At 38.2% G+C, this 18272-nt stretch overlaps 1 protein-coding gene across 1 annotated transcript in view; it reads left to right on the top strand.

Annotated features, from left to right (window-relative positions):
• The window catches only part of LOC126253138 (potassium voltage-gated channel subfamily KQT member 4), a 1084963-nt gene that overhangs the window by 952357 nt on the left and 114334 nt on the right, over window positions 1-18272 (top strand). Inside the window, exon 13 of the mRNA XM_049954282.1 lies at window positions 14700-14848. Within this exon, the coding sequence (XP_049810239.1) occupies window positions 14700-14848 (149 nt within the window). The remainder of the gene's footprint in view (window positions 1-14699; window positions 14849-18272) is intronic.

The following is an 18272-nucleotide window of genomic DNA, read 5'->3' as shown; positions in this document are numbered from 1 at the left end:
GCACAGAACATCATGCAATGAAATTGGCTTCTGTTTTATAAGGAACAATAATAAATATGGAATCATTCACTCCAGACAATATTACGGTTGTGAACAACACATTTACAATTCATTTCAACGAGAGCAATAACTTACTCTGAATAAGTTGCAATCAGGAACACGAGTGATAAAACAAGCTTCTGTTTACTACAAGGAAAAAAAACAAATATGGACGATCTGAAATCACCCACTAAGACGAGATGATGGACCGATTAACTTGCAGCGGTCAAAGTTGCCTGGCAGTGTACCTATGTTGTATTACCAGTAGTTCCTGTATGAGTTTATAACACCCTCCCCCACTAATAAAGTCAGTCAAACTATGTGTCATTATATCACTTCACTTGATTACGACAGTGCCCCTAATTACCCAAATCCACTCGATTGTTCGCACCTGTCCTCTGGGAACTGCCTAGACCCACATGTTATGACACACTCCGTGGCAGTATTCGGCCAGTTTACAGGATGGTGAGACGCCTGGTATTCGATATCCAACCAAACAGCTGTCTGTTTCATCTCTGGTCAGCTCTGAAGAAAAGGAACATAGACATGAGAACAAATTCAGAAAGGTTAGTCATTTTGGGGCTGAAGTCACAATGTCGGCCAACCGTGGCTTCTGTGCCTGAAGCACTGAGCGATCGGATTTCATTCCCAGCACCCGGTGATCTTGTTTCCCACCACTACACCCGACATGCTGGGTAGTGATGGAAGGGATTTCTATTCTTCTACTCTATTTGCTTTGGGAAAGAGTGGAATGTGATGACAGTGGAAAGGAGGCACACTGTAACGAAGATGGCTCATTACCTGTAGACTATTACAAGGTACAGTCAAAATATCATTTTTCGTGAACGACGAAACCTGATTGGACACCAGAGGGCAATACAAACAGTTGATTCACTGGGAAAGATTTATATCATACCTTAGTTTTTATGGTGATTAACAAACAAAGTTTTTCAGTCGTTCTGAGTTTTATTTTGTAAAAAATTGTGCTTGTTATCACTACTCCTACCCGTTCCACAAAACTAAATTAAGTTGTCCTACCCTAGCTCAGATTCTGGATGCACTCTCGGACACACTTGCTGCTTATTAGGGCATGACATGTGCATTGTATGTCAGTGCCAAGCAGTGGTGCATGTAGCTGGTTGTTCTCTATATTATGCTGCTCATAAGGCAAAATCGCCAATGACAAAACAAACAGAAAATTTATTAAATATTTCTATAGTGCCACCCAAAATTTGGCACTGCCCAAGTTTCGGCGCCCTTGGCAACTGCCTAATTCACGTAGTTGGAAGAGCTGGTTGAGGTCACGTTATTTATTCAGTAACAGTAATTTTCTTGTTTACAGAGAAACTTACGCTTTTATTTCCTCATTGTTCTAATCCTATGTAGTCTATGATTTATTCAATAACTGCGGTATTGTTTTAATTATTCTTTACGAGAACCTACTTCTCCCTCAGAACTGCACCGTAGGACCAATGTTGTTTTTGATATACATCGCTGACTTTGCAGACAAAGGGGAAAAAGTTCATTTTGCTGATGATTGCGATATTGTAAACAACAAAACCTCTAGTAGAGAAAGCAGATAAAAACATGAATAATGTTTATGATTGGTCATCAAGCAATAAACTTAAGCTGAACATAAAGAACAGCATTAAATTCTGCTTAAAGAGGAAAAGTAATTGTATAAAATTAATATACTCATCTGCCAGCAGCTGCCTTCTTTGGAAACAGAATTATGGTATTTTCCTGGAAGTTGGCCAACAGCCTTGCCACAGTAGTAAAAGCCAGTTCCCATCAGATCACTGAAGTTAAGCGTTCTCAAGCTTGGTTAGCACTTGGATGGGTCACTGTCCAGGTCTGCCAAGAGCTGTTGGCAAATAGAGTACAGTCTTCCCTTGTGGGGCCAATTGAGGAGCTACTTCACTGAGAAGTAGTAACACTGGTCACGAAAACTGACAACAGCCGTGAGAGTGGTGTGCTGACCACATGACCCTCTGTATCCACGTCTGGTGATGCCAACGTGCTGCAGATGACATGGCAGCCAGTCGGTACCGTTGGGCCTTCAGGCCTTCAAGGCTGTTTGGATAGTGTTCGTTTGTTTGTTCTTTAAGTCTGTGAGAGTATTTTGGGTATCTCATACATCTCCCACATCGGCGGAGTAGTTTTACTGACAAACATTAAACCTGATGAATCTGTCACTACTCCAGTGTCCAAGCCCAATAAGAAAGAAACAAACTAAAACTAGAAGCAAGTTCCTATGAACACAATGATGCTGATGATTTGACATTTTACTGAGGCAGTGAAATAGTTTTGATGCCCAGGGAATGTTCACTGAGATCAAATGATTTTGCAACAGAAAAAGTAAGCCCCCAAAACATTTTTACAGCAAAAATACATTGGAAGAATAACAAAGTCTGCAGTGGTTGGAGGAATTAATGAGCCCATTGAGAAAAATTGAATGTACTATATAATGAAATGATGTGTAAGTCATTGACATATTTTGTAGGCCTACCACTTCAGGATGTTCAGAGTGTGTAACGTGAATTTTTAGACATGATGATGGAGCTGTCAGTGGATTTATCACATACAACCGATAATGTGAATTATGCAATTATTATGCAATCTTGACATAATAAACTATTGTATAAATCATTCACATGCTAAGATATAATCAGCTGCACAAAGCTTTCAAGTTTTCGCACAGAAAATGAATTTCATTTGATTAGTTTTCTGGAAGGCTTAAACTTGCAAACCACTGAAGCTACTGTCCTGTGATTGATCATTTGGAAAATAGTTGTAGATCACTTTATACTCTGAAAAGAAGGAAAAGTGTTATACATGGAGCACCAGTCTGATTTACTCTATATCAAACTTTATGGAAGAGTTCACCATATAGCAGGTACTAAATAACTGAACATTCATTCTGTTTGAAACTGATCTCCATCAACATTTTGTGAGGTGTGACCTTCAAAGGCACAAAATACAGTACTGTATATCAAATGGCATGGTAGCATAAATGTTGTGTCAGTTCTTGAAGACTGCTGGTCTGAGACTTATACGAAAGTATATGAGGTCTGATACAAAAGTATCCGACCATTTATTTTGTGAATACCTGGTAGATTTGAATCCATCATGGCTGCATGTGCCGACTATGAACCTTTGTGCAGATGTGAATTTTTTCCCACCTGTCGTTTGCGTCAGCTGCTGGCAAGCAGCAGCTGAGTGAGGTAGTGTGTAGTGCTCGCATCTATTGTTCGTTGCAGTAAAAATGACGCAGTGACTTGAGCAGCACTTTTACAAAAAAAGGTTGCCAGAAACTGGATGACATCCAAGTGAAAACCATTCCGAAGATTCAGATGATTTTCGGTGACTATGCTGTGGATATCATATAGATTAAGGAGTGCTACAAGTGGTTCAAAGATGACTGCACATCGATGGAAAGCGAGGCACGCCCCTGTCGGGCAACATGCCGAAATGACAGGTCATTGCCAAAGTGAATGCTGTGGAGATGTGGTACAATCATGTGACTGTCAGAGAAACTGCAGAAAAGGTGGGCATTAGCACTTTTTCGGCACATTCCACTGTGACAAAAGATTTGCCATGAAGAGACTGATAGCGAAATTCTTGCTGAATGTGCTGACAGAGGAGCAAAGTCACTTTGTGTTGAGGGCTCACAAGACATGCTAGTCTCCATAAACAGTGACCCCGACTTCATGAAGACCATAATCACTGCTGATGAGTCCTGGATGCTCGGATACGACCCGGAAACCAAATCTCAGTCGTAACAGTGGAAGCATTCCTCATCCCCAAGACTAAAGGAGGCTCTCCAAGCGCACAGCAATGTCAAAGTGATGCTGACTGCTTTCTTTGACTACCACGCTTTGGTACGCCACAAGTGTGCACCACAGGGTCAAACGATCATCAAAGTGTACTACAGGGATGTCCTCGATCGCCTACATGATGCTGTGTGGCTCAACAGCCTGGACTTGTGATCGACAGGAAACTATCACTTCCATCACAACAATTCTCCAGCACATACCTCTCATTCGATTCAGACTTTTTTGGTAAAAAACAAGTTCCCTGTGCTTCAGTAGGCTTCTTACTGTCCTTTTATCGCCCCCTGCGACTTCTGACTGTTCCCCAAAATCAAGAGGCCATTTAAAAAGAAATAATGCAATTTCAAACAAGAGAGGACATAATGGCAGCGACGACAGCTGAGCTAAACTCCATTCCAAAAGAGGCTTTATCAGCTTGCTTCCAACAATAGTGGCACCACTGAGAGAAGCGTCTGGAATCCCAAGATGGCCAATGCTTCAGGTAAGCCAATTTTTTTCCCAGGCCAAAGCTCAGATACTTTTCTGACAGATCTCATACATCATTCTAGACGTGCTCTATGGGTAATAAATCAAGGGACTAGTTTAACAAGTCCAGGATCCACACATTTCTCAAGGCATCTGGGGGATGAATTGCAGTCTGAGGTCTTATATTATCCTGTTGGGATATTCCATTTGGTACCCTGGCTGTGAAGGGTATGACAATAGGGCTCACAATTCTTGCCACATTCTGGCAGACCAATCATCTTCTCTTCACCAATTCCAAATCAGATCTGTTGCCTTGTTCATAAATCACCACACAATGGTTCCAGGAGTTGGAGAAGTGTTGGTCTTAATAATCGCAGCTATATGTGACCTTACATTAGATTACAGTGTCTATCTGACAGACAAAAGCAGAGGCAAGACTAATTGCTGAACAGCACACAGTGCCTCTCACTGTTCCAGTGGGGTCTCTCTCTATTATCTGCAATAAGGTGCCAGTTGTAAATGATGCTTATTAACTCATGATCTCTACTGACTTTCAAGTAATCTGTTCGAGGCAGGTTATGGTGACACTCTGCCAGTAATCTCTGCCCGAATTTCAGCTATTGTCAGAAAAATTTTTCATTTTTAGTTCAACCTTCAACGAAAACTGAGTTTTTAACATTATACAATTATTTTTTCGGTAGATATTGTTTTTTTGAAATCCAAACTGAGTAGTTAAAAGATTGTTATTCGAAAAGTGGTTCGGTATTCTTCTACAAGCTGCCTTTTAAAAAAATTTTGAGAACACAGGAAAGAGGTACATGGATCTATAATTAATTACTTATCTCTGCTTTTGTAAATGGATGTTACAACTATACATTTAGATCTTTCAGAAAATGTTCCTTGATTCATAAAATGATTGCAAGAGTCACAGGGACACTACTACATTGTCAGCAGAAGATTGTAGACTTTGGTTTAAATACCATCATAATCCAAAGAGTTACTACTTTTCATTGACTCAACGATTTTTTGAACTATTTAACTGTTGATTTTAAAAACTGATACTTGATGGAGGAGAATGCAATGTTTATGCAAGTAAATCTAAGGGATTCGGCTTTTTTAACCATTGAAGAAATCAGCGTTTAAATCTCAACAAAAATCAGTTTCTTTATACAGTGTTAACCAGTACTAAGCACTCTTTCAAAATTTGCGTTAAATATTTTAATGTTGATATGGACCTTTACAGGGAATGGAAAGAAATTGAATATCTGTAGAATTTCCAATATATTCCACGCAGTTCACCTTGTCAAGATATACAGTGAATTAAGTGTTACATGATAATCATAGCCATTTGAAATTTGCTTCCATAGCAGTAAAAATGAAGATTTTAATTGCTCATTTAAGTCACATTTTTAAAATTATTAATTTTTAAGAACTCTTAAATTTAATATCATTTGTTGCGCTTATTTCAAATTCCTAGTACTCTTGTATATTTTGAGGTGGAAAGCAAAAAGGGACCTCTTGTTAGAAATGTTCGATTTTGAATTGTTAATATTCTGAAATTAAATATTAAATTCTTTTGGTGATGTATTCTTGAAGTTACGTTGTGATTCTATCTGAAGCCACTTCAACAGGAAATCTGTGAGGATCATCTTCTAATACGAGTATCTAACGTACAAACACAGTCCCCACAGTGTCTAATTTGCAGTACACTTTACCCTGGTTCTCTACAGAGTGTTTGTATTGAGTTATAACAGGAGTTTTCTTGGCACTAATGTTGTGAAAGAAACAACTCGTCATGTATTTTTACAAGAAAATCACCCTTTTCAGTTCCAACTATCACAGCAGAATTAATATTTGTTTATTTTTGAGTCATTAGAAGTTAGTAGTTTCATATGTGCTGGGTATACTGTGCTTCTGCTGCTGCCACGCCATATAATAGTATGGCCTCCGCAATTGTTCAGGAATTTTACTCTAATCTCAGTGTCTGTAAAAGATGTTACAGTTTTTTCTCTTTCCCTGTATTTCCGTGCACTTTTGCAGTCACTTCTGTAATTTTATATGCTTTCTTAAGACAGTTCAGCTTTTTAGTTTTGGTCTGGTGACCAAACATAACAATGAAAGAAAAACAATTGCATATTAAAAAATAATAAATGTAAAGTAATGAAATTTCTGGAATATGTTTCTCTAGGTAACATGTTTATGCGATTAAAAAAAAAACGGTTCTGAGCACTATGGGACTTAACATCTGAGGTCATCAGTCCCCTAGAACTTAGAACTACTTAGACCTAACTAACCTAAGGACATCACACACATCCATGCCCGAAGCAGGATTCTAACCTGCGACCGTAGCGGTCGCGCGGTTCCAGACTGAAGCACCTAGAACCGCTTGGCCACACTTGCCGGCTGTGATTAGCATTTCAAGATCAAAGGCAGATCTGGCGATCGAGCAGTCCAAGGTAACTATGTCGACACTCTGTAGAGGAAGTTGGGTTACAACAGCGGTATATGGGCGAGCGTTACCCTGTTGGAAAATGCCCTCCGGAATACTGTTTACGAACAGCAGCCAACAGGTTGTATCATCAGATTGACATACAAATTTGCAATCAGGAGTTGAATCACCAGATTGACGTACAAATTTGCAATCAGGATGAGTGGGATAACCACGACAGTGCTCCTGATGTCATATGAAAGGCAGCCCAGACCATAACTCTACGTGTAGGTCCAGTGCCTCTAGCGCACAGACAGGTTGGCTGCAGGCTCTCAACCGACCTCCTCCTAACCAACACACGGCCATCATTGGCACTGAGGCAGAACCAGCTTTCATCATAAACACAACAAACCTCCACACTGCTGTTCAATCAACTCTCTCTTGAAACCCCTTTAGTCGCAAATGGCAGTGTTAGGTCAGTGGAATGCATGCCACAGGGCTTCTGACTCAGAGCTGCCCAGGAAGTAACCGTTTTGTAACAGTTCATTGAGCCATTGCGGTGCCAAATGCTGCTCGAATTGGTGTTGCAGATGTAGTACAATTAATCAGAGCAATACGCCAAACACGGTGGTCTCCCGTCCCGGTAGTGCCAAGTGGCCATCCGCAACCCAGTCTTCTTGCGACCATACGTTCTCGTGACCACCGCTGCCAGCAGTTAAGTACAGTGGCTACATTCCTGCCACGTCCTTCTGGAAAATTGCAGAAGGAACATCCAGCCCTAGCAGACGACCTCGTTCAAGCTCAGTGACGTTTTGGTAAAGGTTTCTTTGTCGTCTTATATGCGTTCTTGGCTAACATCAACTCACCACTTCCGGTCTCAAAGGTAACTAATGCTCACGACCGTTACAGCATGTATTTAAAGCAAACCTGATTTACATCTTTATGCGTGGTCCGAAATTTTAATAGATATCATCCTTCGATTTACAAACACGACTACCAAGTTTCATTATGTTCCACAGCACCGTCTTTCTGATGCGATCTTTTCCATCAGTGTATCTTACCTTTTAACATATAATGAGTATATGCACTTTTCCTTTCTGGTCTTTTTTTTTTTTTTTTAGCTAGATGTTAATGTAGAACCTGAGGTCAGGCAGCAAAGTTGGCCTAAAATCACTTGATCTAATGTTTTGACATTGTCATGGAATGATGTTTTTCAGCACATTTGAAAAATGTAATTAACAGAAAATAAGTGACAGCGTTTTCTTTGCATCCACAGCCAGTTTCTAGAAACTTCATCACAAGGCTACGATCGTTTTGAACAACACAAATATCAAGAGTTATCAATTGTGGTCACGATTTTTCACCATAGTTCTCATCAGTTACCTCCTGAATGTATCGACTTCCTTTTATTTCAACTATAACTTCGCCTAAGGAGATTGCCCAAGTTACTTACTGAAAGCCCATCCATTTTTTTTTTAATTTTCCAAATGCGTTTCTGAAAGGTTAACTGATTCTTCTTGCTCAGACAGGTTTTCATCTTCATTTTCGTCAACACTGCTTAAACACCTTTCCGAAAAATAATATGTGTACGTATTATAATCTTATCACTGAAATTATTGTAATAATAGAAACCTTCCTTACTTAAGTCTCTAAACCCTTATCTTCACTCATTTCTACGAGACACACATCAGTCAGTCGTAGGTAGACATGCAAAATTTTGTGATCACTTTTAATTTTAACGAGACACTCAGCAAAAAAGTCAGAAAGAAACGCAATGAGATGTGTTGCTCCACTAATCGAGTTGCAGTTGTTTGCATGGTTATCAATACTTGTTTACAGTAGTGTGGATATTTAAAATAAATAACAGTTCGTAATAACCAACCCTTAAAAAGAAATGCACAGATCTAGAGTTTGAATATTGGGAATGTTAAGGGCTTGTAAACCTAGGAAGGAAAAGGGACCTTTAGGCGGGACAGGCAGTATTGTTATCAAGGAACTTTCTTGTGTTAAGAGAAACCAGTAATAGTTGCCTCAGTTTCCGCAAGAATTCAGATAAGACTAGTTTTCAAAGTAATGCGCATTAACTACGTGCTTTAATGAAAAGTGATCTTTTGCCAGCCTACTGTTTGTCCATGATAAGTTGGTGATTGGCGCGGTGGCTGTCGGGAATGGCCGTGCCCCAGCATCATGGCTGCCAATGGGATAAGGCCGGTATTACACTATCAAATTTCTTTGTCCAATATCTTTGTCCAATATCTTTGTCAAAGATATTTGATAGTGTAATAGGGATCTTTGACAAATGTCGTCCAATATTTGATCAAATCTAGGCCGAGGCCGTATATTTGATCAAAGAAATCGCTTGTCTTCTGTTCACTGCAATGCGATATGTTACCACGCGGAGCGCTAGCACCGCTGCAGCGTTCTGTCGTCTGTAGTGTTTTTATAACCATTGCCGGTAAATACAATTGGTGTGTGCCGACAACTACAGAATTAATAGATATGTCTGAAGCTGATGAGGCGCTTTACAACGTGAGGCACCCTGAATACAAAAATAGATTAAGAAGATTGGAGACCTAACCTAAACTAACCTAACATAACCCTCTCCTGTAGCAAGGAATCGGAGTGTTATAGTGAGCCTGTCTTCTGAAGATGTAGCAGTTCTTAAGTGAAAATTGTGCTTTGTGATATGAGGATACACTTCATTGAGCACATACAGAAATGTATGCTCATCCATTCTTAAGTAATTGATGTACGGCTTGACGTCTTCCACTGTAAGCTCACGTAACAAGTTTTGTTGAATGCTTTTATCGTGTCGTCGTAAAACCCACGGCTTCACCCAGATTAGATTAGTTTTTCGTTCCATAGATCCGTGCTGAGGAGATCCTCGTGGATGTGGAACATGTCGATTTTTTTTAAGCTGAAATAAAAATACTAATAGTATGAATAAATACAATACATCATTTGTTTCTATTAAAAATTTCGCCAATGGAGTAGAAGGAGTTGGCCAGTAGTAAGTCTTTCAGGCTCCTTTTAAACTGATAAACTGATCTTTATTTCTAACTAAAATTTTTATGTTTCCTGGCAAATTATTGAAGATGAGTGTTCCTGAGTAATGGACCCCTTTTTGAACTAAAGTAAGTGCTTTTAAGTCCTTGTGCAGATCATTTTTGTTCCTGGTATTGTATGTATGAACTGAGTCGTTTGTTGGAAAAAGAGATATATTATTTACGACAAATTTTATTAAGAAGTAAGTATACTGAGAGGCAGTAGTTAGTATACCCAGTTCTTTGAAGAAGTTTCTGCAGGAGGTCCGTGAATTTACTCCACAAATAATACGTATTACACGCTTTTGGACCTTGAAAACTTTTGTTTGACTTCAAGATTTACCCCAAAATATTATCCCAAATGACATTATGGAATGAAAGTATGCAAGCTTTTTATGTTACCTATGTCTGCTAACACTCGAATTGCAAATACAGATTTGTTAAGGCGTTTCTGCAGTTCTGTGGTGTGTTCCTCCCAACTGAATTTATTATCAAGTTGTAATCCCAGGACTTTTAAGAGTGTCAACCTCGTATGTATGGTTCCATTTTTCCCCCACTTCTTTTCCGCATGTGCACACAATGTAATTGCGGTAAGTTCAACTGCTGCGGTTAATAACAAGTTGTTGTCAGCCATCTTGAACTTTGACGAAAAATTTGATGACAGTGTAATACCCCTTGTAGCGCTACGTCAAAGATCTTTGTCAAATATATTGGACGGAATATTGGATCACATCTTTGATCAAATCTTTGACAAAGAAATTTGATAGTGTAATACCGGCCTAAGAGGGGTGAGGGGAAGGCAGGTCGGCTGTTTGCAGCAGTGCTGGCACACTTCCGATGTTTAATGCTTAACACGAAATCGCAGGAAGCACTCGCGGAAGTCACACTTCCATCGGATCGGAAATTACCTAATTTTTTGACATTCATGCTCGCGAGTTCTATCTATAACTTATACAGCCTATTATTTATATCTCGAAAACAACAAAAACTGAATGTACGACTTACGACAATGTAAGTAAAAGTAAAAAAACTGATGTTTGAAGTACATTTGCACATTGCATATATTAAACTCAGGCAGCGGTATAGACTACATGGTGTAAACAGTTGTGCCTGGAATTACTGTCAAAATAGTGTTCACTAAAGATCCCTGCCATTTGTGTTTATTTCAAGGTCATCAACACTTGAGGGCATGGTATTGATGATAACTTTATAAATGGCCATTTCCATTATTCCATCTCGTGTCCAGAACTCTTGCTCCAGCTGCTGCACATTCCTGCAGTAACCTTGCCAGTCCGGCGTAGTAACTGAAACTAAAGCAGCTTGAACAAAATTCTGCAATCTTTCCTTCGACATGTCACCAGCTATATTGTTCTCCCTGAAATTGTGTTTTACTTTAGCCTATGCCAATTCTGTGGGATTTAGATCGCAGCTGTAGGGCAGTAAATGCACAGTTTGTGGCCTATGCTCTCAGCGATTTTATCCACGATGAATACCTTAACGGATTGTTTATTTTCCTTTATTGTAGATAGCAGTTCAGCCTTCCTCACTGGGTCGTCTCAGGTTACTTGCCTGTCTTGCAACCACTGTAACGTCGTAATCCTGAAATAATATTTATTAGGCTTTCTGTCGAACTTCCTGCTGTGGTATGGCGCATTATCCAGTCACAGAATTGGGTGGAATATTACGAACGACATATCAGCAACCCCTCCCCCTCCCCCCCCCCCCCCCCAAATCTACGTCCGATAGTTTCATAAAATTCAAGCGCAAGCTAGTGGAAGCGGTTTCTTGCACGAAACTTTCAGACAAATTAAAACTGTGTGCCAGATCGGGTTCCCAGGTTAGAATCTCGGCCCGGCACACAGTTTTATTTTGTAAGGAAGTTGGAAAGCAGTGCACACTCCGCTGTGAGATGAAAAGTCGTTCTAGTTTCTTGCACCCTGTTGTAAGTACTTACCGAACTTGTCTTTCGTGGAAGTTCTTCTCAGGCTTACAGAAGTTGTGTGTGTTCAGTACCGGCGTGGAAGTATCATTGTCGAAAATGGGAATGGCACAAAGACAGATGGTCCGAAACAAATGTATTGTTGGAACCCCAAACACACACACAATTGGCACCACCAGTCAAGGAATTGTGAAATGAGTTTACCGATCAATTTGTTTCACCTGAAAGAAAAGTAGAACGGCAGTACAGACGTCTTTAAATTTTAGCTGTTTTTTTTTTTAATATTATCGTAAACATAAATCCATTACATTTGTGATCTTTCTTGCAAAAATCGAAGAGTAGTGAAATAGCAGTCTTTTGGTGAGATACAGCGCCGCATTTTTGTTTCCTGTTATCGAATACTTGATTATACAATAGACAAGAAATGTTCGAAATTTGGATTAGGTTTTAATCTAAGTGAATTCAATTGAAGTGTTTCTTGGCAACGTCAATAAGTACTCCTCTAATACATTTTTCTGTTTTTTTTTTTTTTTTAACTTTGTGTTTCTTCACGATTTTTATTCATCAATAATAATTCAACAACAGCGAAAACTCTTCTGGTTTTTTTAAAAATAACTGCCCTTCTGTAACATGTACTTGCGGTGAGTTCCTGAAATAAACTTGACCCAGTGACCTGAAGAAGTAAAACTGAATAAGTTTTTGTTCTAATATAAAGCCGTCAGCACGTGCTATTGAAGTTATTTGCTACTTGGCCCGAGTCTTTTGTAACACTTCGCATTTAGGGACAGCTTGACGTTGGCGGCGCTCCGAGACAAATGAATATCTTCAAGTAATGCATATTTTCTCTGCTTCTGGTAGCACTAGCGAAATCGTGAAGTTATCGATACTAAAATCAAGCAATGATCTACATGTACATGTAATTCGGTGTCACAGCCAGGCATTCCGTTTTTATATACCTAAAAATTTGTTATACCTTTAATATAACCATAATTTCAACATTTCGAAACAGGATGACGTATATAAATGTGGATCGCTCATGTCCAACGTAATTTACGTTCTCTGGCGGTCATTTAACTCATGACCATGAAGGAAATAAAATAGAAGTGTTGTCCTTTGCAATTATGTAGAGTAAAATTATGCAATTATACTTCAAAATCTGCTGCAAACAATAAAAACTGACTAATATCAAAGTCAAATGATCAAAATTTAGTGTAAAACAGGTATAATAAAAAAAAGTGGTAGGTTTTGGGAGCTCTGTGGTCCACCGTTTTAGCCCAGTTTGACCATATCAGCATACAATATGAAGTAAACAATGACAGTTCTAGTAAGCTATTGGTGCTACAAGTTGGCTTTACAATTATACTTCTCCTATAATTTATCTGTAAGTATTTGCTCCCTGTGAGCCCTCAGGTATTCTCAGCGTTATTGATTAATAACATTCTTCCAGGTGTACAACTGTGTTATTTTTTCCAGTATGGGGTGTACCCACACATTTTACAACATTGTGTTCTGCATACAGCAGTGGAACATTTCAAAGGTAATGACTGTATCAACATGAAAATACACCATGTCATAAAGTAGCATCTGTGAGGAAATGATTTGTGAGCAGTAATATTCCCGAAATGGAGTGGCCTTTCCAGGATCCAACCTGAACCCAGTGAGATGAGTCAAAACACCAGCTTCACTCCAGATCCCAGAGTCAAACATGACTATCTTCACTGGTAACAGCTTTTGAGGAACAATTCTTCCACAGACTTTCAGACTCCTTTTTGAAAGTGTCCCTGATAGAGTTCAAGCTGTCATAAAAGTGAACTTTTATGATAGCCTGAACTCTAACTCTGTGTTCAAGTTGGGTCCTGGGCAGGCCAGTCCATTTCAGGGATGTTACCCACTAAAATCAATTGCCTCATAGTAGCTACTTTATGACATGGTTCATTGTCATGCTGATATGAACAGTCACAATCTCATAAATGTTCCACTGTTGTATGCAGAACACAATGCAATAAAATGTGTTCATATTCTTCGGCATTTAGTGTTTTCTTAAGCAAAGCAAGGGGTAACCCCAAAAAACACAACCATACCGCAACACAACCTCCAACCATACCGCAACACCACCTCCTCCATACAACACTGCTGGCAATGCACATGATGGTAGCATTTGCCAAACCCACACTCTCTCTTCAGATTGCCAAAAGGTGTACCTAGCATCTTTACACCATCCTGGGCATTGCTTAGCATTGACTACAGAAATATGTGGCCTATGAACATTGCTCAACAATTTTATCCCATTCTTTTAACTCTCTACGTACAATCATGCTACTTGGACTGCTGGTAGCAGTCAGGAACTCATGAGTAATTCTGTGCACTATGTTCATGTGATTTTCTACAATCAACCTCTGCAATGCTTGATGTCCCCTGTTTGTCATTACATGAGGTTTGCCTGGCATTAGTTTAGTTCTGCTTCATTGTCACATTACAAACAGTCACCTTAGATAGCTTTAGAAGAGTTGGAAAATACTCATGGATTTGTTATCAGGTAACATCCAGTCACTGGTCCACATTCGAAGTTCCTCAAATCTCATCACCAACCCATTCTGCTATTAATGCTTCTCTACGGATGACAACATTTCCCGCCATCTTTTATATTAGTGGCCCAAGGCTCAACCTCTTGTGATGTCTAGTTGTCCACTGCACACCATATAGGATACTTTGGATTAAAAATGGGCATCTGTGAACAGTTGATTCACTAAGTTGGAAATTAAACTTGTAGAAATGTTGTTTACTAATGGCAATGGTTAAGGTAAATAATCATATCTGTATTCCATTTTTATGTATGTACAAAAAATTTTTAGTTGTGTGCTGTGCAATTTCAAGGGCGTTTGATGCTGAACATTGTTCCTAATAAACACTGCACTTACAAATGTTTACTAACTTGTGTACTTTTTTTGCAGCTCCATTCCCTCACAGTATATGTCATCTGCCTTGACTGTTGAACCATATACGCATGAGGGAGAAGTTGTCATTGTGGTACCTCCTCTTAATCCAAATGAAGAAGATCATGAAATAGATTTTGGCAGCCCAAAGACCACAGAAAGCACAAGTAAGTTTGTTTTCCATTCCGTGTGCAATAAGCTTGCTTCAGCTTTTAACATATCTTACAAAGGCACTGTTCTGTTTATTTTAAGCAACAGCATAATACCTAATATAAACCTGCTAAATTGCATGTTGGAAGACTTCATAAGTGAACTTCCTTCATTTGCCTTTTGAAAATGCTTTGCGTCAGTAACATGTCTTTAATGTAAATACTGTAAAACTGAGCACATAGAAACCATTTGATATTGTTTCTACAAAAATATGTTTGTGGCAGAATTTGAGGAGCTTTCAGCTCAGTGGAAAGTGTAATGATGCCAAAATAAAAAGAAACACTCAGATGCAGAAGTTGACTACGAACAGGGAAGTGAACTTATAATTACACCATAATGAGGATTAAGTGTCCGACTCACAATTGTAGATACCATGTCCAATCGAAATGTTCATAATGCACATCTTTTAGTATCCACAACTTAACCCTTTTGACTGATTACTTTGTGGGAAATAAGTGTCACTGGCCTCCTAATCAACCCATCATGTTCAGTGTATGGTGAGTGAATGGCTGCAACACTCTAAATTTAAATTCATTACATGTCACATAAAGTTTGAATGATTGCTGGAGGTCCCTGCTGGCACATGATCAACCTTTGAACTGGTCACGTTGATTCAAGGCTTTGAAACTTAGAAGTAATAAGACTTGGGATGAGACTGTATTTGACTGCAACTCTGCCAAGGCTTAATACTATGCTTGTTTCTCACCAAGATCTTTATATCCTTATGTATAAAGTCTTGCCTAACTAGAGTTCCTTGGACTTCACTATTCTTGGCTAGGTGAAGGAGTATCAGCAGTTGTGAACTAATGGAACTCAGCCAAAGGCTTTAGCCTGTGGGACATACTCAGCTATTTATGTTGTGTGAAGTGTGGCAAAATATATGACAACATGGACCTTAAAAATAAAATTACCACTACTAATTTTTATACATAGTTAATAATTTTAGAACTTCAGAAACTAAAAGTAGCTTAGTGGGGTTAATTAATACCAAATGGGATAAAGTACAGCTAGTAAAAGTGTGGAAAAAATACAAAACAAAATAAAAATTAACAGTATGTGTTTTATTACAGCGGAAAAGAGCAGGGAGGAAATTAAGAAATAGGTTTTGTTGTAAAAGAATAAAATTCAAAACAGTATTGCTAGTACTAAAGGTCACAGAGTAGTAGAACAGGGGGGACATTTAGTCATAAGTTTTCTTGTTTACAAGAAAATCACAGTGAATGCATCTCAGATAAAACAGAAAAACCTTTTTTTTTCAAAAAAAATATATAATCAGTGTTATCGTAAATCATTCACATTCAACTATAATTACAAAATTATATCTTACCTATATAATTTCTTGTCAAAATAAAGCTAAGATTTGTTTACAAAGTGACCTAGGTCACAGTTTTAGTATAGTATGTCTATACCCATTCCCACTATTGAACAAAATGGAAAGAATATCATGTAATGGTATGATCTCACTTTCATATATGTATTTGATATGATACGATGTGCCAGACTACTTAACTCACAATATTACATTAAATAATACCATACAGTATTAAATTTTTTTGTTATTCCACGTAAGAGCTACTAATAATTTAAATTCCCATTGATGTTGTTCCATTGTGTAAAATGCTTTAATTTTCATCAGTTGTGGTAGTGTACAATGCTTTTAAATTTATTTCAAGACACTGGTTCAGTACAATTTGGTAGCTTTTTAAAAATACATATGTCCAATATAAGTTAACCTCTGCTATCTCCAGATATGTCATTTCTTGTGTTGTGGTGGAGTACTGACATCCTACAATAAAAGTTATTGTGATGTTTTTTGATGTGTACTAGGCAGTTATAGACATACATGATTAGAACTGTCATGATATTTAACTCCTTAAGAACTCTGTATATTACACTCATAACAGAAATCTTGTAATGCACCTGGTAGCCTTGCTTTGTCATTGAAGCATACTTTTTGATGTAGTGATTTTCCCTTAGTAGAATTCCACAAACCAGCTGGAAAACTAAAAAGGTGAAATATGCAAACAGTAGGAGCATCTCATAGGCACATCCTGTCTGCTAAGGTACAGATAAATCACAGTGGAGAGGCTGTTGGAGAATTTATCTATTTAAATATCTTATCTACAGTTGCATTCAGTATGAAACCCATGACGTTCCACTGACTTATTGTCATGGCTGAGAATATTTAAATTAATGTGCTTTGTTTTCATATTATTTATCTGTAATATATATCCCTGAAATCAGGTACACAACCGTCTACTGCTGCTGTTAGTATACATTGTAGCTCATTCAGGTTGGTATAGTATCTTGAACAATTAATGTTGCAACATCTACAAACAACACTTTTTATGGGCCAACTTTGACTGCAGATAGTTTACATGTTACAAACAAAAATAATACAAAATAGAGCCTTGCAATGTATCCTTTATGATTGGTAATAAATCTGATTCTTGATGGTTTGCACATACTAATTGCTTTCTGTTCCTTGGTACAGCTGTAGCGTGAGGAGAGCTCTTTCACCTTTGCTATAGTAGTGTCACTGCGTGGTTAGGATGCTGTGGGGCACCATATCAGAGGGTTTCCTTAGGCCTTGTCATGCAGTACAAATTGCTGACGTATTCTCAACACAACTGTGTACTTTCATTGTAATGTTCTCAACTGCCTTCACATTAGAGAGGCCAGATTTAAAGCCATACTGTCCAGGGTAGAGTAGTTATTATATTGGTTCGTATGTTGATGCAGTCAGTCTTCAATTATTTTAGAAATTATTGCCACATTGTGAAAGGGTTGGTAATTATCAAGTGAGACAGGTGAGTGGTTGCCTCTCACTACTTCTACTTATTGCACCATCAAGGAATTTCCATTATTGTTACATCTCTTATAAACAATTTCGAATCAGAAATTTCTAAATGTTCTAGATAGACTCCTTCAATTAATATTTTGTATATAATAATTGTTAGATGTATTCTGTTTTCTTTCCTCATATGTATCATTACAAAATTAGAAAGACCAAAATGATTCTTCAGATCAAATTGTCTATCTTTTATCAAACAACAAAGATATTGTGCAAGATAAACAGTTCTAAACCTTTGTAGAATTTCAAATGATTATAAATTAGTTTATTCTCAGAAAAACTCAATAAAAAGTTAGGAAGAGGAGGACTCCAGTAGGAAATCAGGCATATCGATTATGAGAATTTATTACTGGGTAGAGATATGTATTAAGAAAATTAATCAGCATGTTCAGCTTCTCTTAAAATCAATATTATTCACACATAAGAAATGGAGCAATTATTTAACAACAGTCCCTATGCGAAGACAAAAAGATGATGGAGAAATTTCATGCAGACAAAGGAGAAAAGATGAGATTTTCAAGTAAATG

Source organism: Schistocerca nitens, chromosome 4 (assembly GCF_023898315.1).
Source record: "Schistocerca nitens isolate TAMUIC-IGC-003100 chromosome 4, iqSchNite1.1, whole genome shotgun sequence".
Taxonomy (NCBI): domain Eukaryota; kingdom Metazoa; phylum Arthropoda; class Insecta; order Orthoptera; family Acrididae; genus Schistocerca; species Schistocerca nitens.
The sequence above is the reverse complement of the archived record's forward strand: the minus strand, read 5'-3'. Positions and strand labels throughout refer to the sequence as shown.